We start from the raw sequence: 22,847 nt of genomic DNA, 5'->3' as shown, positions 1-22,847 counted from the left end.
GAATAGAGATCAGGGTCACAAAAGTGCCGCTACAACGCTGGGAGCATCAAAATACTGACTGTGAGCTTGTGATTAGAACTCCTGCACACGTATGTACAGAGAAATGGCTGATTGTTGTAAAGGCAAGATAATTTCCTTCCTTCTCAGTTTCATTACCACTCTCCCCAGCTTTCTCCCATGGTGGTTGCTCCTGAGGATGAACCAAAAGGAGCTGGGGAGATGGTTGACACGTGTGCATGGAGGGAGCTAGTTAACCTGGTGGTGAGTGGTCTTGGTCGGGGATGATTTTACCCATATGTGCCTCAACAGCTGTTTGCATTTTCACGCCCAGTTACTCCAGGACTCACACTAATTGAATTTTCTCTTTCTCTCCTGTTCTTGTTAGGTATGATTACCGTGAAATGCTGCACAATGCCACTTTCTGTCTGGTTCCCCGTGGCCGCAGGCTTGGCTCTTTCAGGTTTCTGGAAGCCTTGCAGGTAAGAGCTGCAGTTTAAAGCATTGGCTCCGCTGGCTGCAATTCAGCATGCAATAGCAAGGAGGTGGGGGGAGGGAAATGTGTTCCATTTCCCTAGTGGACAGTAATCCACTTTGCAAAAGCCTCTATTCATACTTCTGGAGCAATTGGCAGCTTCTTCCCAGGAGGGGCCAAGCACTGAGCTCATCTGAAGGCTGAATTGCATTACCTCGAGGAAGAAGGTTTCCCTGGATGTGGTGAGGCTGGGAGGTTGGGCGGGTTTAGAGCAGTATTTTGTCATGCTGTGAGACTTCCCGTGGGAGACACCGGCCTCTGCAAATAAGCCCTGGGGCAGTAAAAATAGTTTTTTCTTTTCACTTAACCAAAACAGACCTCCTTGTGCATTACCTGTCTTGGGTGACACTTACTGAACATGCAGAAGGTGACCAAAAGGTTGTAAAGCCCCAGACAGAAGCTTCACATGAAGGTGGATATAGGCTGATCTCAGGGAGCTCACAGGGTGTCTGTGCCATCACCTGAATCCCTTTCACCTTTTAAAAATCTTGGGGTTAATGGTTTCCCTTCTTTGCTGTTGGCCAGCAGCAGAGGGCAACACAAAAAGGCTCCTGAGTCACTGAAGCAGCAGGACTTGGCAGCACAGCAATCAAGCCTGATGCTGACCTACTCTGGCTGCAGCCATTGTGACCTTTTGTTTTTGGCAAACATCAGCTCAGCCTTGGGGTCCTGGATCTTCAATTGGCTGCACAAAGCAGCCAAAACAGCATCTTGGGAGACACTGCAGCTCGCCTCTAGGGCTGGCATCTGGATTTCCATGGGGGCTGGAGTGGAGGGAAGGGGAGGCTGAGACGCTTCTCGGTGTCAGTGAGATGGCAAATCAGGACACCCTACAGGGTCTTGCCTCCGGGTGTCCTTCTGCCATTTGGGAAGTGTCCTACCATTGGCAGTAAAGCTGTTAATGAATAGCACCATAGCACTTCTCTTGATCATCCACAGAATTTCCCAGCTACTGTGAAAGAGTATTCCTTACTGCAGTGCTGTGCAGTATTGGGCACCTAACTGTAGGTGTAGAATGTAATTTTAGAAGCTGGGGATATCCTTCTGGGTTTCTGCCACTTCTCCAGACAGCCTCCAGTAGATCCTGTGTCATGTCATTGATGGGTGTCTTGGATACCCTAGAGCATCCCAAATGTGCTGGAGACTTAGGTTTAACCACTGAACCCCACACCTACTGTCACATTTGTGATCCAAATTCTGGACTGTCACTTACCTCTTTGCTCCTGCTCAGGAGAAGATTAATAGCCTGCAAAGTGCTGTTCACTGCTCAGCCTCTTTGGAGGAAGAAATGGGACTGTCTTATTTGGGATGACAAGTCACTTCAGATCCTCCTGAAGAGCACTACTCAGCTCTTCTCTCATCTGGGCCACAAGTCATGCAGCTTCTGTTAGATACATCAGCCGAAGAAAAGCAAGCAGGGAGAGTACTGCACTGCACAGCACTTGGAGGCTCCAGGTCAATGATGATGACATGCAGGCACTGAGGATTTTCCTAGCAGGCTAGCTGCAGTGTTCACTGATTGTGATGAATTCCCATCAGTAGAATGTTTTAAACATGAAAACAGAGTGCTAAGTGATTTCTGGTTGGCTTTTTTCATGCACTAATGTCATTTCCGTACAGAAAATCACAGTTCTTTGCACATTATCACTGCTGTAATGCAGAGACTTGGCCAATTTAAGGTCCTGTTGTGTAGCACACTACCAAGGAAGGTCCAGCAGCCTGGAAGGTTCCCCTTTATACTATCTTTTGGGAGATACGGGGAGATCTGAACCCTAGTCTGGACCAAATTCAGAGCACTTGAGCTTGGCTTGATCTAAAAGAAACTGAACCAGAGCATGGGCTCATTGCAGATCCTTTCACTGGTAATAGATACTTTCATCAGATCAAGAGGGCTTTGGTTTGGAACTTAGGTTGTGTTCTGGCAATCTTCTGTTTACAGAAATACTGCCCTATTTACTGGATATTTACAGACTCGCTCTCTGTGCAGAGGACTCCTGCAACTTGTAAAAGATAAATAATTTGGACAGATCATACTGGTATGAAATAGACACTAAATGTGTATGCTTTTTGTTTATTTTAAGACAGAAAGCAATTCTTATTTTTGTAGACAGGTGATGACAGATTAGTTGTGATTGTGCAGTTGCCTCTGCCTGGAGAGCCAATATCGAACAGGATGGGGAGTTCACTCCTCCTCTGTGGCAAAAGCGCTCTGGAATTAAATGTGATCTAGATTTTCTGTAGGGTTGTCTTGCAACATATTATAAAAATTGATTGAACGGCTCAGAAAGCAGCGAGGGAGGCCATCGTTTTGTATTAAACTCTCCGGTGTGACATCTGCAGCGTTTCAACAGTTCTGCCCTCGCCTGGCAGCGTAAGCGCCCCATTTCAGGTGCCGCCCCGTGAACCCGAGTAAGCCCCAAATGGCAAACCCACCCCGCGTGGGCCGCCCTGCTGTGCCCTCGCTCCCGGTGCTCTTTGCCGGGGTGCCTCTCGCGCCGAGCCGGTGCAGAACACAGCGGTGGGGGTGAGGGTCCGAGCTCGCCCTGGGGCCGGGGTGCCACTAACGCCTGGGGTGCCTCTGCGTGCAGGCTGCCTGCGTCCCGGTCATGCTCAGCAACGGGTGGGAGCTGCCCTTCTCCGAAGTGATTGATTGGAACCAAGCTGCCGTCATTGGCGATGAGAGATTGTTATTACAGGTAAGGAAAAGACCGCGGCCTTCGACGAGTCGGTTGATTATTGCTGCTGCCATCCAAAGGGATGGGGGAGATGAATCCCAAAGGTCAGGGCTGTAAAAGGATTTTTATCATGAAGGGATTGTCTGTGTCACACCAGCTATGAACTCATTTGATATGACATCATTCATTTTTTTGACCTGAAGGTCATTGCAGCCACCAGGCCACGTTCTTAAATGCAGGAGAATTTTATTTTTCCTAACAGCAAGAAATCTCTGGTGCGGAGCACCTGGATGCCTCCCCAGAGCAGAGCTGTCCTGGACCGGGTGCTGTGATGAGAGAGGAAATATTTGAAGGCCAATTGTACTCTAGTCCTTCAGAAATAGGGATCCCACCAGCACTGTGTGTCTAGCTGGCAGGTACTGAAGTGATCCCTCAGGAAAGCAGATATTTTCCCAGGCAGTTTTGTGGGAAGCAGGATCTGTCCCTTTTCTGATATCTAGATCATGTAGCATTGGTTTCTGAAGCAGTGTTCATGTCACTTACTGTTAAACTCCTTGAGATCATGGAACAAAAGCAGGCTCAGAAGTTAGAAATTCCCTGCTACCTTCAGCATCTGATTTGGTTTCAAACTCACTAGATTTATTTATTTATTTGTTTGTTTATTTATTTATTTATTTCTGTTTCCCTAGCGGATTGTATAGTCTGAATACATTCTGTAGAGTACGTGGAAAAAGTGATGTTAGGAAAAGTTCTTGAAAAGTCTGTTTCCCCAAAGTAGCATTTGATAAAATGCCATTGTCCAGCATGAAGCTGAGATCCACAAGCTGTGAAATAGCCATAAAGTAGCCACTAAGAGAGGTTTTTTAGTGGTTGAATTTAACTCATTTCCGAAATGGCAAGCTATTGTCATCCGTGGAGAAACCTTCAAAAAGGTACAGGTGTCTTGGCACCCCAAAATTTGAGTGCCTTTAAAAATCTCACTAGATGCCTATTTGCTTCTCTGAAGAAGTAAATATTTGTGAAGAGTTGGCCTGTCAAGCCTTGCAAAAGTGCTGCCTATTCTTAATGCGATAAAAGCTGCAAATAGAAAAGAGCCATTTGATTTTTGCTTCTGTGGACAGCACATTTTTCTGAGCAAAATTATTTCTCTCTTTAAATAATAATATTTTGCTGATCTTCCTGCTTTCCGGTAACATGCCATCCGTTCCCTTCACAGCTGCTTCCACACCGAGCAGCTACTGCACCATTATTAACGGCGGTTTTAAAGAGCTGGCAGGGGACCTGAATGTCTGCTCTGGGAGATGTTTTTGTTAGGTTACAGTTTTTCATTTCCTGTCTGAGAGCAGCTCGGATGTTTTTATTTGCATATTCTCCTCATCATAGCGCTAGGAGAGCTTAATCCAGCCTTTCTGCATTTATTTGTGCAGGGTGGTTTTTCACTTCTCCCCAGTTATTACTGAAATGACCTTTTATTAAGACGTCATCCTGTTCTAATAATTCCAGTGTAATCCTGCCAGATTAGTATTAATACATCATTTTCCCCACCTGTCTTTCTGGACAAGTAGATTAATAACCAATAGGCAAATGCCCTTAAAATGGGAGCTCTGATTTTTCTTTCCAGCTGTTGTAACAGAGCAGAGCAGGCACCAAGGCTTTTTTTTTAACCTCAGCACTGTGTTTGCAAGCACTCACAAGCACGGTGTGGTCTGTAAAAACAGAACTTCTTGCATAACCTTCCCACTCAGAGCAGCCTTCCCTTTCAAAAGGCACAGTTGGGAATGAGTATTGATTTTATTTGTTGCTCACACACATACGCACGTGTGTGCAAGGTCGCACACGGTGCAACAAAACGTTTGTAGACCAAATGCCCTATCACCACTCTGAAGTGACTTTGATCTGGTGTTTGCTGCTGATAATGATCCCGTGTGTGATTAATACACATCTCTGTACAGCCAGTACAGGTAACGTTCAGATATCCCTCTACTTACTGGATCTTACTGAAAAGTATTGAAAAGAATCACAGAATGGTAGGGGTTGGAAGGGACCTCTGGAGATCATCTAGTCCAAAGCAGGTTTGCCTTTTAGCAGGTTACATAGGATCACGTCCAGGCAGGCTTTGAAAGTCTCCAGAGAAGGGGACCCTACAACCTCTCTGGGCAGCCTGTTGGCTCTGGCACCCTCACAGTAAAGAAGTTTTTCCTCTTTGAGCTTTCTGTGTTCCAGTTTGTGTCCATTGCTCATTGACCTATCACTGGGCACCACTGAAAGAAAGAACATTCATGCCAAAAGATGAAATTTGATGCCATTGTTTACTGCATCATGTGATGAATAGTGATGAGATCAGTTAAGAAAACATTTACTAATATGTGTTTTTTAGCTTCTATCTCTCATACTAGTTCTGCAGGGAATATTTTGCCTAATGACTGATATTTTACTGAAAGGGTTTAGAGTGAAGGAACATAAGGTACCATCTTCAACAGTCTGACCGTTTTCTTCTGTTTCATCTTGCTGTAGTGCTAACTCTCTCATAAGATCAAATTCTGTACTATATATAGTTAGCAGTGTCTCAGATGAAAGTTAAGAGGTGAAGGGCTTAGAGACTAGAGCTTGTCCCATCTGACACTGCACCCTGTGGAGACACGGTCCTTTTGGACACAGTGTCCAGACAGGAATGCAGACCATACAGTAAAGAATTTACTTATTCTTGTGGAAAATTTTTACATATAAATTATTAAAATCTCAAATTTTCTTCAGGAAATCTTTCATGTGAAATAATTTGATTTGAGACCATATAAAAGCAAATAATGATCATTGTCACCTCTCAGAATATTTTAGGAACAAGCAAAATGTGTTCTGGTCAACAAAATGATTCTGTGATAAAAAGGCAGAATGTGGTGGGGTGCAGGTAAACTTCAGAATAAGCTGGGATGTGCCAAAAGCAACATACAGCCCAGGTATATGCTTTTACAGCTAACAACTCAAGTAAAAGATTTATGAGAAATGAGTGTTTGAGGACGAGGTCGCCTAATTTGTAAACACAAAAAGAGTAGGTGCAAAAGCACAACTCATCATTCCTAGAAAAAATGAACACAAGTCAGCAACATACCCTAAATGTCTTTCTGGTGCTGTGGGTAGCCCTTGTAATTGAAGAAAGTTGCAGTTAAATTCATGGAATCATTAAGGTTGGAAAAGACCTCTAAGGTCATCAAGTCCAACCATCAACCCAGCACTACCATGACCACTAAACTGTGTCCTGAGGTACCATGTTCACACATTTTTTTAATCCCTCCAGGGATGGTGACTTCACCTCACCACTCTTGCAGGAAAGAAATTCTTCCTAATATGCAATAGAAACCTCCCCGGGCACAACTTAAGCCCATTTCCTCTTGTCCTATTGCTTGTTCCTTGGGAGAAGAGACCAACACCCACCTCACTACAGCCTCCTTTCAGGTAGTTTAGCTCAATAAGGTCTCCCCTCAGCCTCCTCTTCTCCAGGCTAAACAATCCCAGTTCCCTCAGCTGCTTCTCATAAAACATTCCCCAGACCCTTCACCAACTTCGTTGCCCTCCTCTGGACCCGCTCCAGCAGCTTAGTGTCCTCCTTATACTGTGGTGCCCAGAACTGGACACAGTACACAAGCTGTGGCCTCACCAGTGCCTACTCCAGGGGCACGATCATTTCCCTGCTCCTCCTGGATACACTATTTTTGATACAGACCTGAATTCCCCTGATAATGTCAGTTTGCATTGTCAAAGTGGCGTGCTGGTGGCCTCAGGCAATGTCCTAAATTAAAGAATGACACATACATGCATTAGTTTCCCCCCAGTGTGGAAGAGGGACACAGGGATGGGGAGTGACGCAGAAGTGAAGCCCTTTCTTTCTGATCCAGTGAGCAGTTACGTTTTTTAATGACAAAACACTGCAGCACAACAACTTGGGGTTGATTTGTAAGGCAACTCATTCCAGAATTGATGTGTTATTTTAATGGAAAGGGGAAAATGAAGCAGCATTTCCCCTTGTGAATAACAGGCGTTGTGGGAGATGTTATTCTTTTCACCCACTGTAATTAGTGAAATGCAGTTTGATCCACAGGCTCACAAAAAGTGGAATCTTACTTAAGATGTTGCTGTGTTTTCTTCTTGGTGCTTAATGTTGCCATGCTGTGGTCAATGCAATTCCATATCCCTTTAATATACTCTGAGAGTGGGGATTATTGATGGACTTTCCAGACCTGCAGGTACTAGTCTGTTAAAATACTGGTCTGTGAACAGCTTTGTGCATGAGGGGTGTGTGGAGGAGCTCCTTACTGTGCCACACGGCAGTGCTGGGGAGCGGCAGCTTTTGTTCTTGTAAAACAACCAAACACTAAAAGAAGGCAGATTTAAAAAAAAAAAAACATATATTCGGTCCCAAAGGTTATAAAGGGCCACGTCTCATTTGTTTTACATCAAGACTTAAACTGTTGGCACATGCATCTCTGTCGGACAGGAGCGCTGAAGCTGTGCAGCTTGCTAATAGAGGAGAGGACTTGTCAGCAGCATATTAATTTGATGAGATTGTGTTGTTTTCTGAGCCTTCTGACTATATTACATCTTGTATTACAGATTCCTTCTACAATCAGGTCTATCCATCAGGATAAAATCCTAGCACTTAGACAGCAGACACAGTTCTTGTGGGAGGCTTATTTTTCTTCGGTTGAGAAGATTGTATTGACTACACTAGAGGTGAGTAAAAATTGGGACACTGAAGACCAGTGAGGTTTCCCTGCCTGTCCAGCTGCTCCTGACTGCAGCTAGTGTTGGACCTTGGCTTGCCTGACACACAGTTGGTCACTGGGAAGAAAGATCAACATCTTGACAGGTTTTTTCTTCTAAGAAAATATTTTCTTCATTATCAGAATCCACATTAGAAAACTGATACAGTGGGTAATGGGAGCTCCCTGGGAAAAGTTGTCATGTGTGATCTTGCCTTTGCAAGGCTTTATGGCTTATGAATCACTGTCCTTATCATCGGTAATGAGTATGTTTTTTTTAAGAAACCTTTCTGGAATTCGTTTTGGAAAAAATATTACTGTAGAACTCCTCCTTGACCATTCTTTAACATTTTGGTGCCTTGCAATGGGGCTATTATTCTGGCTTAAGGAAAAAAGGGGGTTTGTAAATCACTGTGTCTTATCTTCACACGCAGAAAAAGGGAAAGGTCTGATCATCCTTATAAAAAATTAATAAATAATCATAATTAGACTGCTATTAAACAGGGAGACATGGTATCAAACGTGGAGAGAATCCTTTCTGAATTCAGAGACAGAGGAGAGATGAAAGACTTTTTAGAAGTATGGCCCAGGCTACAATTTCAAAGCAGGTTTCTCTTCTAATTGTTTCGCAGTTTTTCACATAAATTTTTGACACACTTTTACCACTGAAAGTGGCTCGCTTTGTAGGTGCAAATGCATTTGTTTTATGCTAATGCTTCTGCAATTGCATCTGTCTTTGTGCACAGTTGTAAAGCTCCACATTTCCCGCTGTGCCTACTTTCCCCTGAAAACTGCAAATGAGTGCTGCTGCCTGCAGTACAGGTTGCCCATGGCTGATCTACCTCCAGCTGCTGCAAGACAGTCCTTTAGGTTTTTCTGTGCCAGTGAAGAAAGCCAGCCAGGGAATGTTTGCAGAGCCCCTGGCATAGCTATCCTCACAATGGTCTCCTTGCCCTTGGAAGAGCATGTCTTCATCCGCGTTGCCTGTTGGGAACTGCTCTGCACCCTCAGACTGCCCATAAGCACTGATGAGGCAGTGATAATTGTCACAGCCCACACTAAGATCAGACTCACAAAGCTGGAAGACCACACGCCAGTGCTTACAGTCTAGTTTACCCTTATAGAAGTACTCCTAGGGATGATCAGAGCGCCCTGTGTGTCATCTGCCCCTTCCCTGCATACACCCTGTTATCTTTGGGGAATGCTAAAAGGAGAGGGGCACACGGCTCTCCTCGCTGCCCCTCTCCTGCCTCTCCAGGGTCTGGTCTCAAGGGGACGTGACCTGCAGCCCTCACAGCCTTGGTGTCCATCACGTCAAGCTCCAGCTCTCACAGATGTGTCTTTAGCACTGCCCTAAGACATGTTGGCCCACGTGGCTGCAGGTGCCCAGGGGACAGCAAAACCTGTAATAAAGCTGAAGCAGCTGGGCAACCAGCAAGCTGGAGTTTCCACCTGGAGGGGGAAAACTAAAGTTTTCAAACTAAAGAAAACAAATCTTCCTAGAAGGTTTAATTTAATGAAACTGAGTAATGTATGCCTGGTGTTAAAATTATGTTCTGTTTCTTTTCGTTCGTTTGCGGTGGTGGTTTTGGTTTGAGGGGTTTTTTTTTGGTTATTTTTTAATTCAGGACGCTCAGAAATTTTTGAGACAGCTAAGAGGGATTCTGTTCTTAGGAAGAGATACTCTTTTCACAATTCAATTTGCCTAGGTAAAGTCCTGAGTTAACTTTCCTTAGGAAGGGAATAAAGCAGCTGAGTGATTTTTGGTGTCCAAAATCTGTAAGCAGTATATCCTCTTCTTAAAATCTCATGTCTGGAAGTAAATTCCTAGCAGGATTGGTTTTTTTCTGGTGGATGTTATCCATCTTCTGTTGTGACACTGTTGTGTCAGTGTGCTTTGATGATGCTGGATATCATCAGAATAATCACTTGCCTGCTAACTACACCCCCAGTACATGTCTGCATGTGAGGGCATCTGTACAGAAAAAGTCTTCACCGACTCAGATGTCTGCAAGGACATGACAGCTCTCCTCTGCCTTTTATCCTGGACACCTCTGAAAACATTAGGTTACATTTTAAGGTCCTTGATCTTCTCATGGCGTTTGGTGGCCTAAGTGGAAGCTCATAGCCCAAGATTTTTGAATCATTTGGCCAGCAACCCGCTATTGCAGGCACAGAGGAACTGCCCCGTGCCATGGACAGGGGGTGTGTTAGGAAACGATGTTCCCGAGCCGCAGGCAGGTGCGTGGGGCTGCTGGCCGTGCCGGCACCATCCGGATGCATGCTCCAGTGTGTCTGCACTTCTCAGCCTGGTCCTCTCTGAAAACAACCCCCAGACTTCCCTGAATCCCTGTGCGTCACGCTCAGTCCTCTGCTGGGGAAGAGGAGGGGGAGGGACAGCACAAAGTGCAGACCAGAAATGTTTGATGCTTGGCCGGGGCGTGTTGCAAAGCAGCAATGATTAAGGCAATATGTGAACTTTTTGAAGTGTGAGGATGAGGGAGACAAAAATATTGGACTATTAATGAATTCCAAAAAGAAAAAGGAGATCTTGCCAGAGATCCTAACCCCTTCCTTCTCTTATTAAACTTCCTGTCATGCCTCATCATTGGAGAGACCGAGTAGCTGCTGTCTGTCTCTGCAATATGTGCAACGCTACATGCTCTGCATTTTAATTGATTGGTCCTACATGTTATCTTTTTTTATACTTCTCTTTCTGCCAAGTTGTCTTTTCTTCTCTCTGTCATGACAGCCAGCGATGTTTCTTATGCAGGCCAGGGGCGTGATAAATTAATCTTCTGTTTGTTAGCTGTGCCTAATCACCGAGGCGAGCTCCCCAGCCTGGTGCGGAGCCACGCTGGTGAGATTCATGTGCCCGGTGTGCCCCAAAGGCTGCACGTGCTGCCTGGCACCAGGACCTCTGTGCTCTGTTCTAGAGCTGTGCTCGCCCCGGGGGCGCTGGGGTGGCACTGAATGAGAGCCATGCGTTCCCCCTGCAGCCTTCTTGGCTACCATTGTGGTGGAAAACTCCACTGTCTGGGAAAGCTTCTTGACCATGTACATTCACAGACTTCTCCTTATCTAATTACGTCCCAGTCCTCAGAAAGCAAGAGGAAGGGGTTGTAATATTTAGGCTTTGTGGTAAACACTCACAAATATGTACTTTCTAGGTTCTGTCTTTGTTTAGTGGCATAACTTGCAGATGGAGAAACAGCAGCCATCATCTTTTTTTTCTTCTCCCCACTACGGTACAGGAGATCTGATCACTGATATCCCTAACTTTCCAAACAGATGTATTCAGATACGCTTTATTCACTGATGGAAATACAGTCTTAACTCTGTTATTCCAAGACAAAAAAAAAAATTAAATTACTCATGTGAGTGAATTACTGCTTATTAGCTATGGTAATTGGCTGTAGGCAAAATGCAGACAAGCATGCAAACACCTAACATTTAGCCCAGTTTAGCAGTATGTGTTTTGCCACCAGCAGTGGATTGTCTAGCACAAGGTAACTGGTATTTTAAAGGCTTTTTTTGTCATGGCAATCAAAAATTCCAGGAAAACACTGCTCATGGCAACACTTATTCATGTTCTGTATTGACCAAATGTCCCTGTACTCGCCTGCTTATAGAGATTTTAGCTTGTTTAGACTCCAGCAGCTGCTCTTATTCAGCTTGTGTTGGGTCTTTTTGCTTGCTTTTTGTTTTCCTATGCTGTGGGTGTATGCCCTCTTTAGTTCCAGAGATTTTAAGACCAGAATGAATGATGAGGGATCAGATTTAGTGCAGAGCCATAGAGTTTCACCCAGATACATATATTTTAAGGCCAGAGATGTTAGGTTAGGAGAACCAATGTGTTCTTGGCGCTTGAGCCCTGTGCAGTGCATAAACTGATGGTTACATGAAATCTCCTTAGGAGATCACACGAGATGAGCTGCAGAAGAAGAAAATGCAATCCTGCTTAGCCAACTTAGGGGAAAATTCTTTCTTCACTAGGCCCTGGCCCTTTGCAATGTCCAATCTCAAGACCTGCCAACCCCTGATGCTGTGAGGGAAGGCAAATCTGTAAGAACATGTAACCCAACAGCAGATTGCACTTAGAAAGTTGCACCTTACTTGGTGGCTGGATTTGTCCAGTTGCAGGTTCCCACCGTTGCATCTTGTTATGCCTTTGCAGCAGTTTTGAAGAAGCTCCCAGCGGTGTAAGAACCGCTGTGGTTCTTGCATACAGGCACTTGATGTGAGGTAACTGCAATTAGTTTTATAAACACGTATTAATTGAACAGCTTTATATCTTTTTGTGTGGCTTGTGGTATTTCAGATGATAAAGTAGATGACTTAGCAGTCTGTTCTGACCTTCGAATTCTAGGAATCTATGTTTGTCACCCTCTACATAGACCAACGGTAGTTGCCAAAAGGTCTTTTTCTGTTTCATCCAGCAAGGAACTGTTGCAGAACTGAGACGTGGAATCAGCGGGCCATCTGAATGTTAATATCCCTTTATAATTAAGCAAAAATGAATAATTAGTGCAGCCTGATTTGCTGAAAGTCTATGTGGTTTTCAATGTTCTAATTATCTCAAAATAATACCTAGCTTTGTGATGCCATCCTCATAATTATCTTCTGTGAGTTCTGGATAGTAAAACTGACAATGAACTAATCGGGCTTACAACTGCTAAGATACTCTTAATACACAAAATATTTGACTTGGAATACAAAATGCAATGAATTGTAAGGTCCCCATCTCCAGAGAGGCTAATGAAGTTCTCTGAAACCAACTGCCCAAAGCCTGAGCCACTGAAGTGGTGTCAAAGTGTGCAAGTTCTGTGCCATTTGCAGAGAGATTAAGCAGGAACATCTAGTCATTTGTGTGCCTCAGCTTTTTGCAAAATGGGTGATGATTCCAGTCAGCTGGAGTCCCTGAAGCTTCTTCCAGTGACTATTAGAGTCTATTTAAAAATCACCGCCTCTCTTGTTTTTCAGATTATTCAGGACAGAATATTTAAGCACATATCACGTAATAGCTTAATATGGAACAAACATCCTGGAGGTTTATTTGTACTGCCACAGTATTCCTCATATCTGGGAGATTTTCCTTACTACTATGCTAATCTCGGTGAGTGAATCTTTGCTATAATCTAGTGGTATATGGAAATTCTAGTGAAACCTTGGGATTTGATCTTTGAGTAGCATGTGCCGAGTGACTTACCACTAATTTCTGGTTAGGGATGCCTTTTGTTTATCCTGTCTCAGTCTTCACTGCCCACTGTAGACTGGAATGTCTCTGACTCATCAACATGCATCATGTGCTTCTCGCTTGCAAAGACTGTTTTAAAAAAAATCTATGCTCCTTCATACTTTTCAGTTGCCAGTAATTAATGCCCGAGTTGTTGACCCATTCATGGCCTCAGGGGACACCAAAGAAATAGCTTTCTGCTTTCTTTGTTTATTTGTGCTTGGCAAATTGGAAAAGTGGTCATTTACCCATGACACTTGTTATTGGAGTGCATAGTTGGTACAGATTTATTCTCCATGCAGTGTCTTCATATGGATCTCACTAGAAGGAATGAATAGGACTTAGGTTCGTGGCTTCTTCCTGAAGAAGAGTTTAAATGATGAGTTCTGCAGGGGAATGTGCCTGCAGGCTGAAGTGATCCTGCTTACCAGGCTGCTGCTACTTTTGGCTCTGCCTGTGCCATCCCACTTGTGTGGATCTGTGTTCCTCACCTGCTAAAAATTCACAGTTACCATGTTAAAAAGGGAGAAGGAGGTTTTTGTGGGAATCTTGATGAAATATGACTATGACCCCACACAGATGAATTTAGATGAGATTGAGAGCAGTAATGAAGGGTAGATGCCAGTAGGATCTGTTATTTCAGGCAGAAAAGGAAATCATAGCGAGACAAAAATATCAGAATGCAAGGCAAGTATGCAAGCAGAATTATCAGCTCAGGAGGTAATTGAAGATGCATGTGGATGGAGATCGACCCAGAAAGGGCAAAAATCTGACAGAGGCTGTAATGAAACTGAGGAAACTGAACAAGCTTCTGGAAGTTGTGGAGATAATCTGTAGAAAACATCAAACATCCATAGCAAGGCAGCAAAACAGCCTGTGTCAAGAAAGACATTTGATTGAACAAGCTGGATATCAATATTATCTGTGGAACTAACTGGATGAAAGAAAGATATTGCAGTACATCTGTGGAAATAGTGAGTAAGCGAAGGCAGTAATGTGTGTTGGAGTCAGGGATTTCAGAGGGTGTAGGAGTTAAGGGGAAGTGCGATCTCCTCTGAAGCATCTGGTATCCTAGCATTGAGACAAAAGGAGATGGCCTAAAAAAACATGGCAAGGTTTGCATGAAGTGCAGATTATTTTTCCATCTCCACAGTCCTTTAATCTGTACTAACAAGGGCAATTTGTCTTTACTGAACACGTATCTCTTCACTTCAGGTCTCAAGCCTCTTCCCACATTCACTGCCGTTATCCATGCAGTAACTCCCCTGGTTTCCCAGTCTCAGCCTGTGCTGAAACTCCTGGTTGCTGTAGCCAAGTCCCAGTACTGTGCACAGGTAAGCAATGCTCTTTAACCATCAGTCACAGCTGGACACAAAACTTCTGTTCCAGGAGTGCAGACCCAGCTGACCTGAGATCTCCTCAGTCCTGTTTAGACCCTCTGTTTCAATTCTGATCTTTCTTTTCTTTGAGATTTCTGCTGTCCATGACCAGTATGCGTGGGAAACAAAAATTCTTAGTATAGTGGGCATGGAATAGAGACAGTAATTAAATCCCTTTGTTTCATGAGGCAGGTAAAATGATGAGTGTACTTTACAGACAAGGATTGCTGCAAACTGCAAAAGGATGTCTGGGCCTCAAGATCCGCTACGTGACTTTCCTTCCTCCTGCTGTGGCTCTTAGTCTCAGCAGTGCCGGGATTTTGGCTTCTCTAAAAGAAACCCTGGGGAGTTCAGTAGGAACACCCTCCTGCAGTGGAGTGTCACAAGTGGTTTAGCCTTTAATGAGAGCCAAAGTAAATCAGTGACATCCGTGTGACCTGACCCAGATAGAGACTTCCCGAGTTCCCGTCCAGCCTGTATTTGCCAGCGAGGACGTTTGTTGTAAATAGTCAGGAGAGATGAAATTACTGTAGCAAGTGTCACTTTTATACAGATTCGTATCACTGTTGTTGATTTTGAAATTCCTAACTTGGATTTAACATTTCTGTCTAGAGATCTGAGTCCTTGGGGTTTGGGCTGCATTGCCACAAAGGTCTCTGATCATGGTCCAATATTCTATTTCAGATTATTGTTTTATGGAATTGTGATAAACCCCTCCCAGCCAAACACCGCTGGCCTGCCACTTCTGTGCCTGTCATAGTCATTGAAGGAGAGAGCAAGGTAGGTGGAGAGAAGCATGGTAAAAGATGGTGTCTATTCTCCAGGGGGACCAGGATTTATTTTTCCAGATGCTTTAGTGAAAGCTTTGTAGTTCCCAATGGTGTGACAGCTCCTTTCTATTCCTTGACCTTTTGTACCAGCTTGGTCACAGATCTGTGTTTTGTGCATGAGGCCCATGCTCTCAGAAATAATCACAATAGCAATTAATGCTGTGAATCTGAGATTCAGAGGTGGACCCAGTTTTGAAATGTGGGCCCAAGAGAGGTAGTGCTGACCCCATCTTCGGAGATTTCCGTCTCTGCAGGTGCATGAAAAGTAGAGATGCAGCTGGATTCATTGAGTCTGAGCAGTCAGATGCAAGTCTTGGGAGTCAGCTGGGGACTCAAAAGCAGAGCAAGAGATAAGAACAAATGGTGTTAACTTGCCTTTGAAAAGCACCTTCTCTCGTGGCCTTGTAGGGTATTGCTCCAGTGATGGATCCCACCACCAAAAAAAAAAGGAGGGGACAAGGGATACTTGCATGGGAACAAAACCACTCTGTCACCTCTTGCTGTGCAACACCCTTGTTTGTTTGCACTTCCCTGGAGTTGAAACAGACACCACCCAAATGAGAAAAGAGATTTTTTTTTTTTTTTTCAGTCCACACTGAAGCGGATGATTCCTTTCCAAATGCAGGCCTGAGAGAGGCAAGGCTTCTTGCTTCTAGACTGCAGCTGAGACAGATTTGGGCCAGTCCCATCTGCAGTCTCTGTCAGCTGGCTCTGGAGCTCTGCTTTTATCAAGAGCACTTGTAGTTGCTTTGGCTGTACAATCCTGTTTTGAATTTATAGTCCTGTCTTTGGTCTTTTCCCCCAGTCACCTCACCAAGGGGAAAGCGAGAGCCCTGCAAGGTTGGCAGCTAATGGCTCTGGCCTCAGCTAGCCATGTAAACAGCATCAGGAGAGTTGCTGCAGGGCCAAGAAAGGATGTACTGATTTCTGTGCCTTTTGAACGTTGTGGGTTTTTTTTTCTTTTTGGAAAACTTGCAGAGGTGAGATAGAGGAGAAAATCTCTGACCAGTTCTACAGTGTTTGTAGAAATTGGCCCCAGGCAATGTTTAGATTACAAATAAGTCTCCTGAGTACACAAAGGTGTGTTTATAGTGGACAGTCTTTTCTCTCTAATATCCCAGTGTATGCCAAATGGCCTCTTGCACGGAAAAGCTGTTTGTTTGGACAAAGCTTGCAGACCCCGAGCAGGGCAATTCAGAGGTTGCACAAAGGAACTGCTTTTCCTCTTCAGACTTTACCCAAGTGTACCGGCAGACACAGTTGCTCTGTGCAGGTGATCACAGAGGTCTGCCTTTACCTAACCTTCACTCTTCCCCACAATATCAAGACATATTATCTATCTCACCCATTTTACAAAGGAGAGCTTTAGCTACAAAAAAATATATATGGATAGTCCTGACTGTTGTTCTATTTGACAGTTTTACATGGTCTGTAAAAGAGCACGTGAGGGATGAGAACACAGGTCTCCTGCCAGCCACTTGCTCTGCTTTGCCTTAGCATAAGCAAAGCAAAACCATCAACCTCTGACAGGTCACCTGTTCCTCACAGCCACTGCCTCCTCAGAGCATCATAGCAGTGGAGGGATGTTCTCCAGACACACACTGTGGACAGCCTGATTGTGGAGGCAGAGTTTGCTCTGAATCGAGGCATAGATTCCAAAGACTTGCTTCCAGTCAGGTTGCAGGGGATGCAGATCTGACCTTGTCCATTATGAGGGATGTGTAAAACTTCTCCATGTGCCTGTTTCTGTACAGTGATTTCCTTTTACTGGGAGGAATCTTACTGATTTTTGTAGTGTTTTCTTGGCGTAATAAATTGGAAAAGCAGCTGTTAACTAGCCAGGCTATGTTTCCTAGCAAAGGAGGGGAAGAAACAGTGTTGTGTCCTTATTCATCAGTTCTCAAAAGGTGCTAATTAGTTTGCTAAAGAAACCATATGGATTCTCATTTCTTGCTGTTATCTTATTGATCCTGCTTTCCCATCTATTCCCTATTACTTTGAGAACTGTCCGGCCATAGTTTTTTAGAAGCTTATTCTGCATATAGATTTTATATATATAGTTATGTCAGTGAAGAATGTGACTTTTTTAAATGATACAATACCAATGGAACCCTTGATGCAGGTGAAGCTCAACTGATGCACAAGTTCTTCAGCATATTCTCCTTTTCTGATGGAGAATGTTGCAGCTTTTGGCAGCAGCTCCCTGCAGATACAACAGCCATGCACAGAGATGGAGCCTTGCCACTTTGCAGGAGAACCACCCTGGCAGTGTTCACACGCAGCCTGGAGCGCTTGGCTTCCCAGCTGCGCAGCCTTGCGAGTGCTGCAGAGTCCTCCTCAGCGTTCGTTGTCTTTGATCCTCGCACCCCATAGGAGAGCAGAGGGACAGGGAAAATGGCCTCCCTAAGGAAGATGTGGCTACATCTAATTCTCAGCGCAGAACACTGCAGTTTGTCACAGAAGGAAACCAGCCTGCTTCAAAGAGGGAGGGCTGCTCGGAAATTACTCCTCAGGTAGCAGGTGTAGGCTGACTGCTGGGGTGACGAGAATTACAGTCTTTCACTTTTGAGCTGAAGGGTCCGTTCCATCAGACAGAGATACGCGACGTCCCTCAGACAAGAGGAAGCAAGAGTGAGGAATAAAAAGGAGTATTTCCCTTGGAAATTAGTCCTTCAAGGGATTTTTTTTCCCCTCCCCTTCCTGTCTTGGGTACCCACAGGTTATGAGCAGTCGCTTCCTACCCTATGACAACATCGTGACGGACGCCGTGCTGAGCCTGGACGAGGACACCGTGCTTTCAACCACCGAGGTAAGGGGCCCTGTTGTCGGAGCGGTCTGCTCGACTCGGCTCAGCCTGAGCACAGCAGACAGGCTCTTCTCTTGGCTTTGCCAGTGAGCAAATGCTGTGAGATTTCTTCCTGGGATTCAGCGTGCTCCACTTGCTTCAGCAACCCTGCCACTGCCTGCCATCAGAGGAGCTTTTCGCCCTTGTTAATTGGCTCATCATTAGCATATGGTTCTTCTGTTCTTTATTATTTTAGTAACATAGCTGCAGGCGGGTGTAGGCAGCCAAGAGCAGTCAGCTTTAATACTCTGTTCTCACTTTTCTGAGTGGGGTAGCTTTTTTTTCCCCCCACATTATCAGTAGGATATAGGTGGGGAAGGAAGGGGCGTCAGCATCGGGGGAGTGCTGTCTCTCCAAAAGACAGCTTTGCCCCCCCAGTGCAGGGGGAATGCTCTCTCACCATGGCGTCGCCCCATCAAGTTGGAGATCCTTGCTAGTTTAGGTGTTGAAGTGTTTGTGCCAAGAGCAAGATAGTGCTAAGAAAAGAAAAATACTGTAGAAAACCAATTTCTACAACTGGGATGAGTATTGATTTCAGAAACCTCTTCCTGAGAACCACAGGGGAAACTGATGACAGTTTATGTGGAGTGCAATATTTGGGAAATACATTATTAATGATGGCCAGGGAATAGCTTGAAAAACTTGATTTTCTTTTGTTTTCCCTTTTTTATTCCCCATGTTCATGGGCATTCCCTTCTCCCCACTTCACCTTTATAAAAACGCTTTTTTTGTCAGTGATGGGGATCTTTCACTGATGCTACCACTGCTTATATGTCAGTCGAGAAAGACCTAACATTAGTCACCAATCACTGCTATATACCCTAAGATCTCACTGAATTTGTTGGAAATGGATGAGATTGCAACTATTCCTCTCCCCAGTATGGATTTGTTGTGCTGTGGTTAGACTGCTCGAGAAGAAGCCATGGTAGCCGTCTTCTGCTGCACAAATGGAGGAAGTAGTTGGTATTGAACCTGGTAGTTTCTTCTAGATGAGGAAGAATACGGCTACTGCCAAAGCACTTGGGTGCAAATCCCTGCACAGCCAAAAAAAACCCAAGCCCAATAAATGTCATTTATCCTAGGGCTGGAGTTCCTAAGCAGGTTGTTGCTCAGGATGAAGGGTGCCGTCGCAGCTGCCCAGGGAGCCCTGGTCCTCTCAGGGATTTCATTGCACTGGGGTGGTATTTACAGCAATCCAGCCTGTGGATTCCATGAGGATTTGGGGCTTTAGGTTTTTTTGACTGGTATTTAGTCATCATCCAAACTTTGGAGTCATTCAGGCTTCTGGAGCACATATGAAATAAATAGCATTTCCCATTCAACTTGGCCATATTTTAACCTAAACATTTTGAAACTCAAATATTTGTTGCTGTGCTGACAACATACACATTTCTTTGTGGCCTCTTCCCTCCTGTGAGCAGCTCACAGCCAGTACTGCGTGTGTGCACAGCGGGTGTTGGCTCTCTGAGCCCCATGACCCCTGTGTGCAGAGAGGACACCAGCCGGGCAGCTCTTGCTGGCACCCACCGTGCAGCCTTGGCGTGTCTCTGCCAGGGTGCCGGGGTCGGCAGCTCTCTTTGGTGGCTCTCTGTGAAGAACCAGGGCCCTTCTGTTGCTTCACTTACCCTGTTGTACGGCTTATGCACAGAAACTGTGTGTTGAAATGCTGACATGGAACGTGTGGCTTGAAACTAGCTGCTCGTGGGTGGTCGTGGTGGCTGAGCTTCTGGGCCCAGAAGAGGCAATTTAGAAACGTGATCAAACACAATTGTTTTCCTGTTGAGAGGCACAGCCACCAGGCACATCCCCTGTTCTGTCCAGCTCTAGCACTGTGAAGGTTTTCCATGCACAGCAGAAGGGTGTGTAATGGCTTTTGCGAGGAGATGTTTCACGTGCACAGAGGGGTGTTTGCATGGGAGGTCATTAGAAGTGGGCACAGGTCAAACGGATACAGGATTTAAGAGGCTGGCAGCCTGGTTGGCTTCTCCTGCTGGTCAGCTGAGTGGTAGTACTGCTGGAAATTACATAGCATGAGGACTGGGTTTTTTTTAATAAGGGGAGATTTCTCTTAGGGTGGTTGTTTTAGTGTGTCTCCCTGGTACAAGGGTAGATACTTGAAAGTACATGAGGACACTGACTGCAGCTGCTTTATTATTTATTTAAGTTTGAAATTATCAGACTTTTCTAAAGAAAACAGATGTCACATTTTATGGGAAAGGCCTTTACAGAGGGAAAAAAAAATAAAAAGAAACAGCCAACCCTCTTAGTTCTTTCATGTGGTATTGATTTGAACGAGATCAGAACTATCACAACGGTAACTGGTTTGTGCACATTGTCTTTCTAGTTGGCCTCAGATTCCTTGAAACAACTTGAAAGAAAATAACCAGTCCCTAACTTTGTGTTCCAGTACATGTGCAACTCTTCTGTTTCATAAAAACAGTTGTAAATGTGAGAAGTCTGACAGTAATCACACAAAATTTGGCTGTTCTCAGAGCAGCTATTCTTTATCTAACCTCTACACCCTTAACTTTGTCTGGGCTCTTGGAAGGTTTTTCAAGCATTTTTGAGCAAAGTTTTAGGTCCCTCTGATACTGGAGGGAACTTGGTATGCAGTGCAGAAACAAAGCGCTTGTTTTCTTGGATTTGACTGTGACAGTTAGAATTGTCTTGAGCTCATTTTAAAATTTTGATCTAGCTCGAGCTCCAAAATCTAAGTTGAAGTGGAGGGACTGCCAACCAACTTCACAATGATAAGAATCTTAACATATGTATTTTTACCAAACTCCTTTCACATCTGATGCTGATGAGCCTTCTGCAGACTATGCCAGCCATCCTTTTCCTGGTGTCAGCAGGATTTATTTGGTGGGGTCCTGGGGCAGCAATGTCCTATCACCTTTTCAATTCTCAGAGATCTGAGTTATTGAAACAGTTATAGCAAAGCAACAAAATAAAAAAGAAACCACTACTGGTGGCATTTGATATCTTCCTGTGGCTCATACAGAATCAAGCATTTTTCTCACAGGATAGGCTCCTAAAGCCATTTAACTACATGGGAATCTCACCTTCCTCTGCATGTTTAACCCTCTTGGTCATATAGACAGTCATGAGAATTTGACCTGCGTGATCCTCAAAGGCTCAAGATTGATAGAAAATACAGAAGGACTCCACATTGATTGCCTGTTTTAATCTCACTGAGCCACCCTTATAATTTAAGGTGTTTTGATCCTGATTTTCCAAGGTTTGTGTCAACAGTAGTGAAATGGTAGGCGAGATGCACAAAGATGTGCAAAAGGTTAAAAGTTCAGTTTGCCACATAGCCATTACCACTCTATATTGCATCTGAGTATAAATACATGCACCTACACCCATTCTTTCTGTAACTTGAAAAGGTTTGATATGTAAAGGGCAAGCTTGAAAATGTTAATGTAATGCTGTGATGCTCTAGCCTCCCTTTAACAGAAACCATTAAAATGTGCATAATTATAGGGCAAAATGTCAAGCAGTCAGTTTAATTTACTGGTGAATACATAGAATTAATGTTTTGCAACAGTTCCAAGATTTTGAATTACAAATTAGTGGCAAGGTAATATTTTGTTTTGTTGACATTTTTTGAAACAATTTTGGTATTCATCTGGCCTGTGCCTTTGTCCACAGGTGGATTTTGCCTTTACAGTTTGGCAGAGTTTTCCAGAGAGGATTGTAGGGTACCCTGCTCGCAGTCACTTCTGGGACAACACTAAGGAGAGGTGGGGGTATACCTCCAAATGGACTAATGACTATTCCATGGTATTGACAGGAGCTGCTATTTACCACAAGTAAGAACCCCGAACATCTGCTGTCCTCCTTCTGTATGGAACAAAATAGTAAAGGGGGGAGAGGGGGGATGTTTGTGTGTGTTTGTGAAGAATGTTCTTCCGGGGAAGGGGAAAAATGGGAAGATAATAAATGGGTCTATTTTTTATGGGGTAATAATTTAAGTTCTTGGTTTAGCTCTGGGGATCTGGTAATCATTACTGTGCTTGTTGGGTCTCTTTGAAGTCACTTGTATTTTGAGGCAGTTGGACCGCTCTTTTTAACATCAGGAATTACACACTTCGAAGAGTTCCCAAATTCATTAAGCTGCTCGGCTGAATGGCCTGTAGCATAGCAGAAAGGAGGTTACTTGCAGACCAGCTCTGGGTATGTGTTGGCTGACAGCTGCAGACTACTGAGTCTTTTGGCTACTCTAGAAATGTAGTACAGTGGACATGCCACAGATCAACATATTGCAGCGTGTTGGAGGCAACGCCTTTTGTTCGGACTTCAGCAGACCAAATGCCTCTCTAGATTTTTAGGAGAAGTTCAGCACAGTCTGGACTATCTAACCCATATCCCTGGAAAGAAAAAGACAGGCCATAGGGGATGACATAGGCCCAGAGGAGAGTAATTTCAGCAATAAGAACAGTAGTAGGCCAGTTTAATAGTTCTCTCCAACTGAACAGTTTTGAAAGAAGAGGTGGAGGATGAGTCCATCAATGTTGTCTGTCAGTCATTATAGCAGTGTTATGCTCTCTTTCCTACTTCTCCATTGTCTTGATACTTAGGGACACGGTTCAG

General features: G+C 44.4%; 1 protein-coding gene across 1 annotated transcript in view; it reads left to right on the top strand.

Moving 5' to 3' along the window:
- Positions 1-385: 385 nt before the first annotated feature.
- Positions 386-22,847, top strand: part of LOC103771351 (exostosin-1) — a gene marked incomplete at its 5' end in the record, with an annotated part of 23,021 nt that continues 559 nt past the window's right edge. The window contains 8 exons of the mRNA XM_008938644.1: positions 386-479; positions 3,121-3,228; positions 7,813-7,932; positions 12,945-13,077; positions 14,413-14,531; positions 15,261-15,356; positions 18,126-18,215; positions 21,906-22,066. Of these exons, the coding sequence (XP_008936892.1) occupies positions 386-479; positions 3,121-3,228; positions 7,813-7,932; positions 12,945-13,077; positions 14,413-14,531; positions 15,261-15,356; positions 18,126-18,215; positions 21,906-22,066 (921 nt within the window). The remainder of the gene's footprint in view (positions 480-3,120; positions 3,229-7,812; positions 7,933-12,944; positions 13,078-14,412; positions 14,532-15,260; positions 15,357-18,125; positions 18,216-21,905; positions 22,067-22,847) is intronic.

The sequence above is a fragment of the Merops nubicus genome, unplaced genomic scaffold (genome assembly GCF_000691845.1).
Source record: "Merops nubicus isolate BGI_N331 unplaced genomic scaffold, ASM69184v1 scaffold3714, whole genome shotgun sequence".
NCBI classification, from domain to species: Eukaryota; Metazoa; Chordata; class Aves; order Coraciiformes; family Meropidae; genus Merops; species Merops nubicus.
This window is presented reverse-complemented; position numbering and strand designations above follow the sequence as displayed.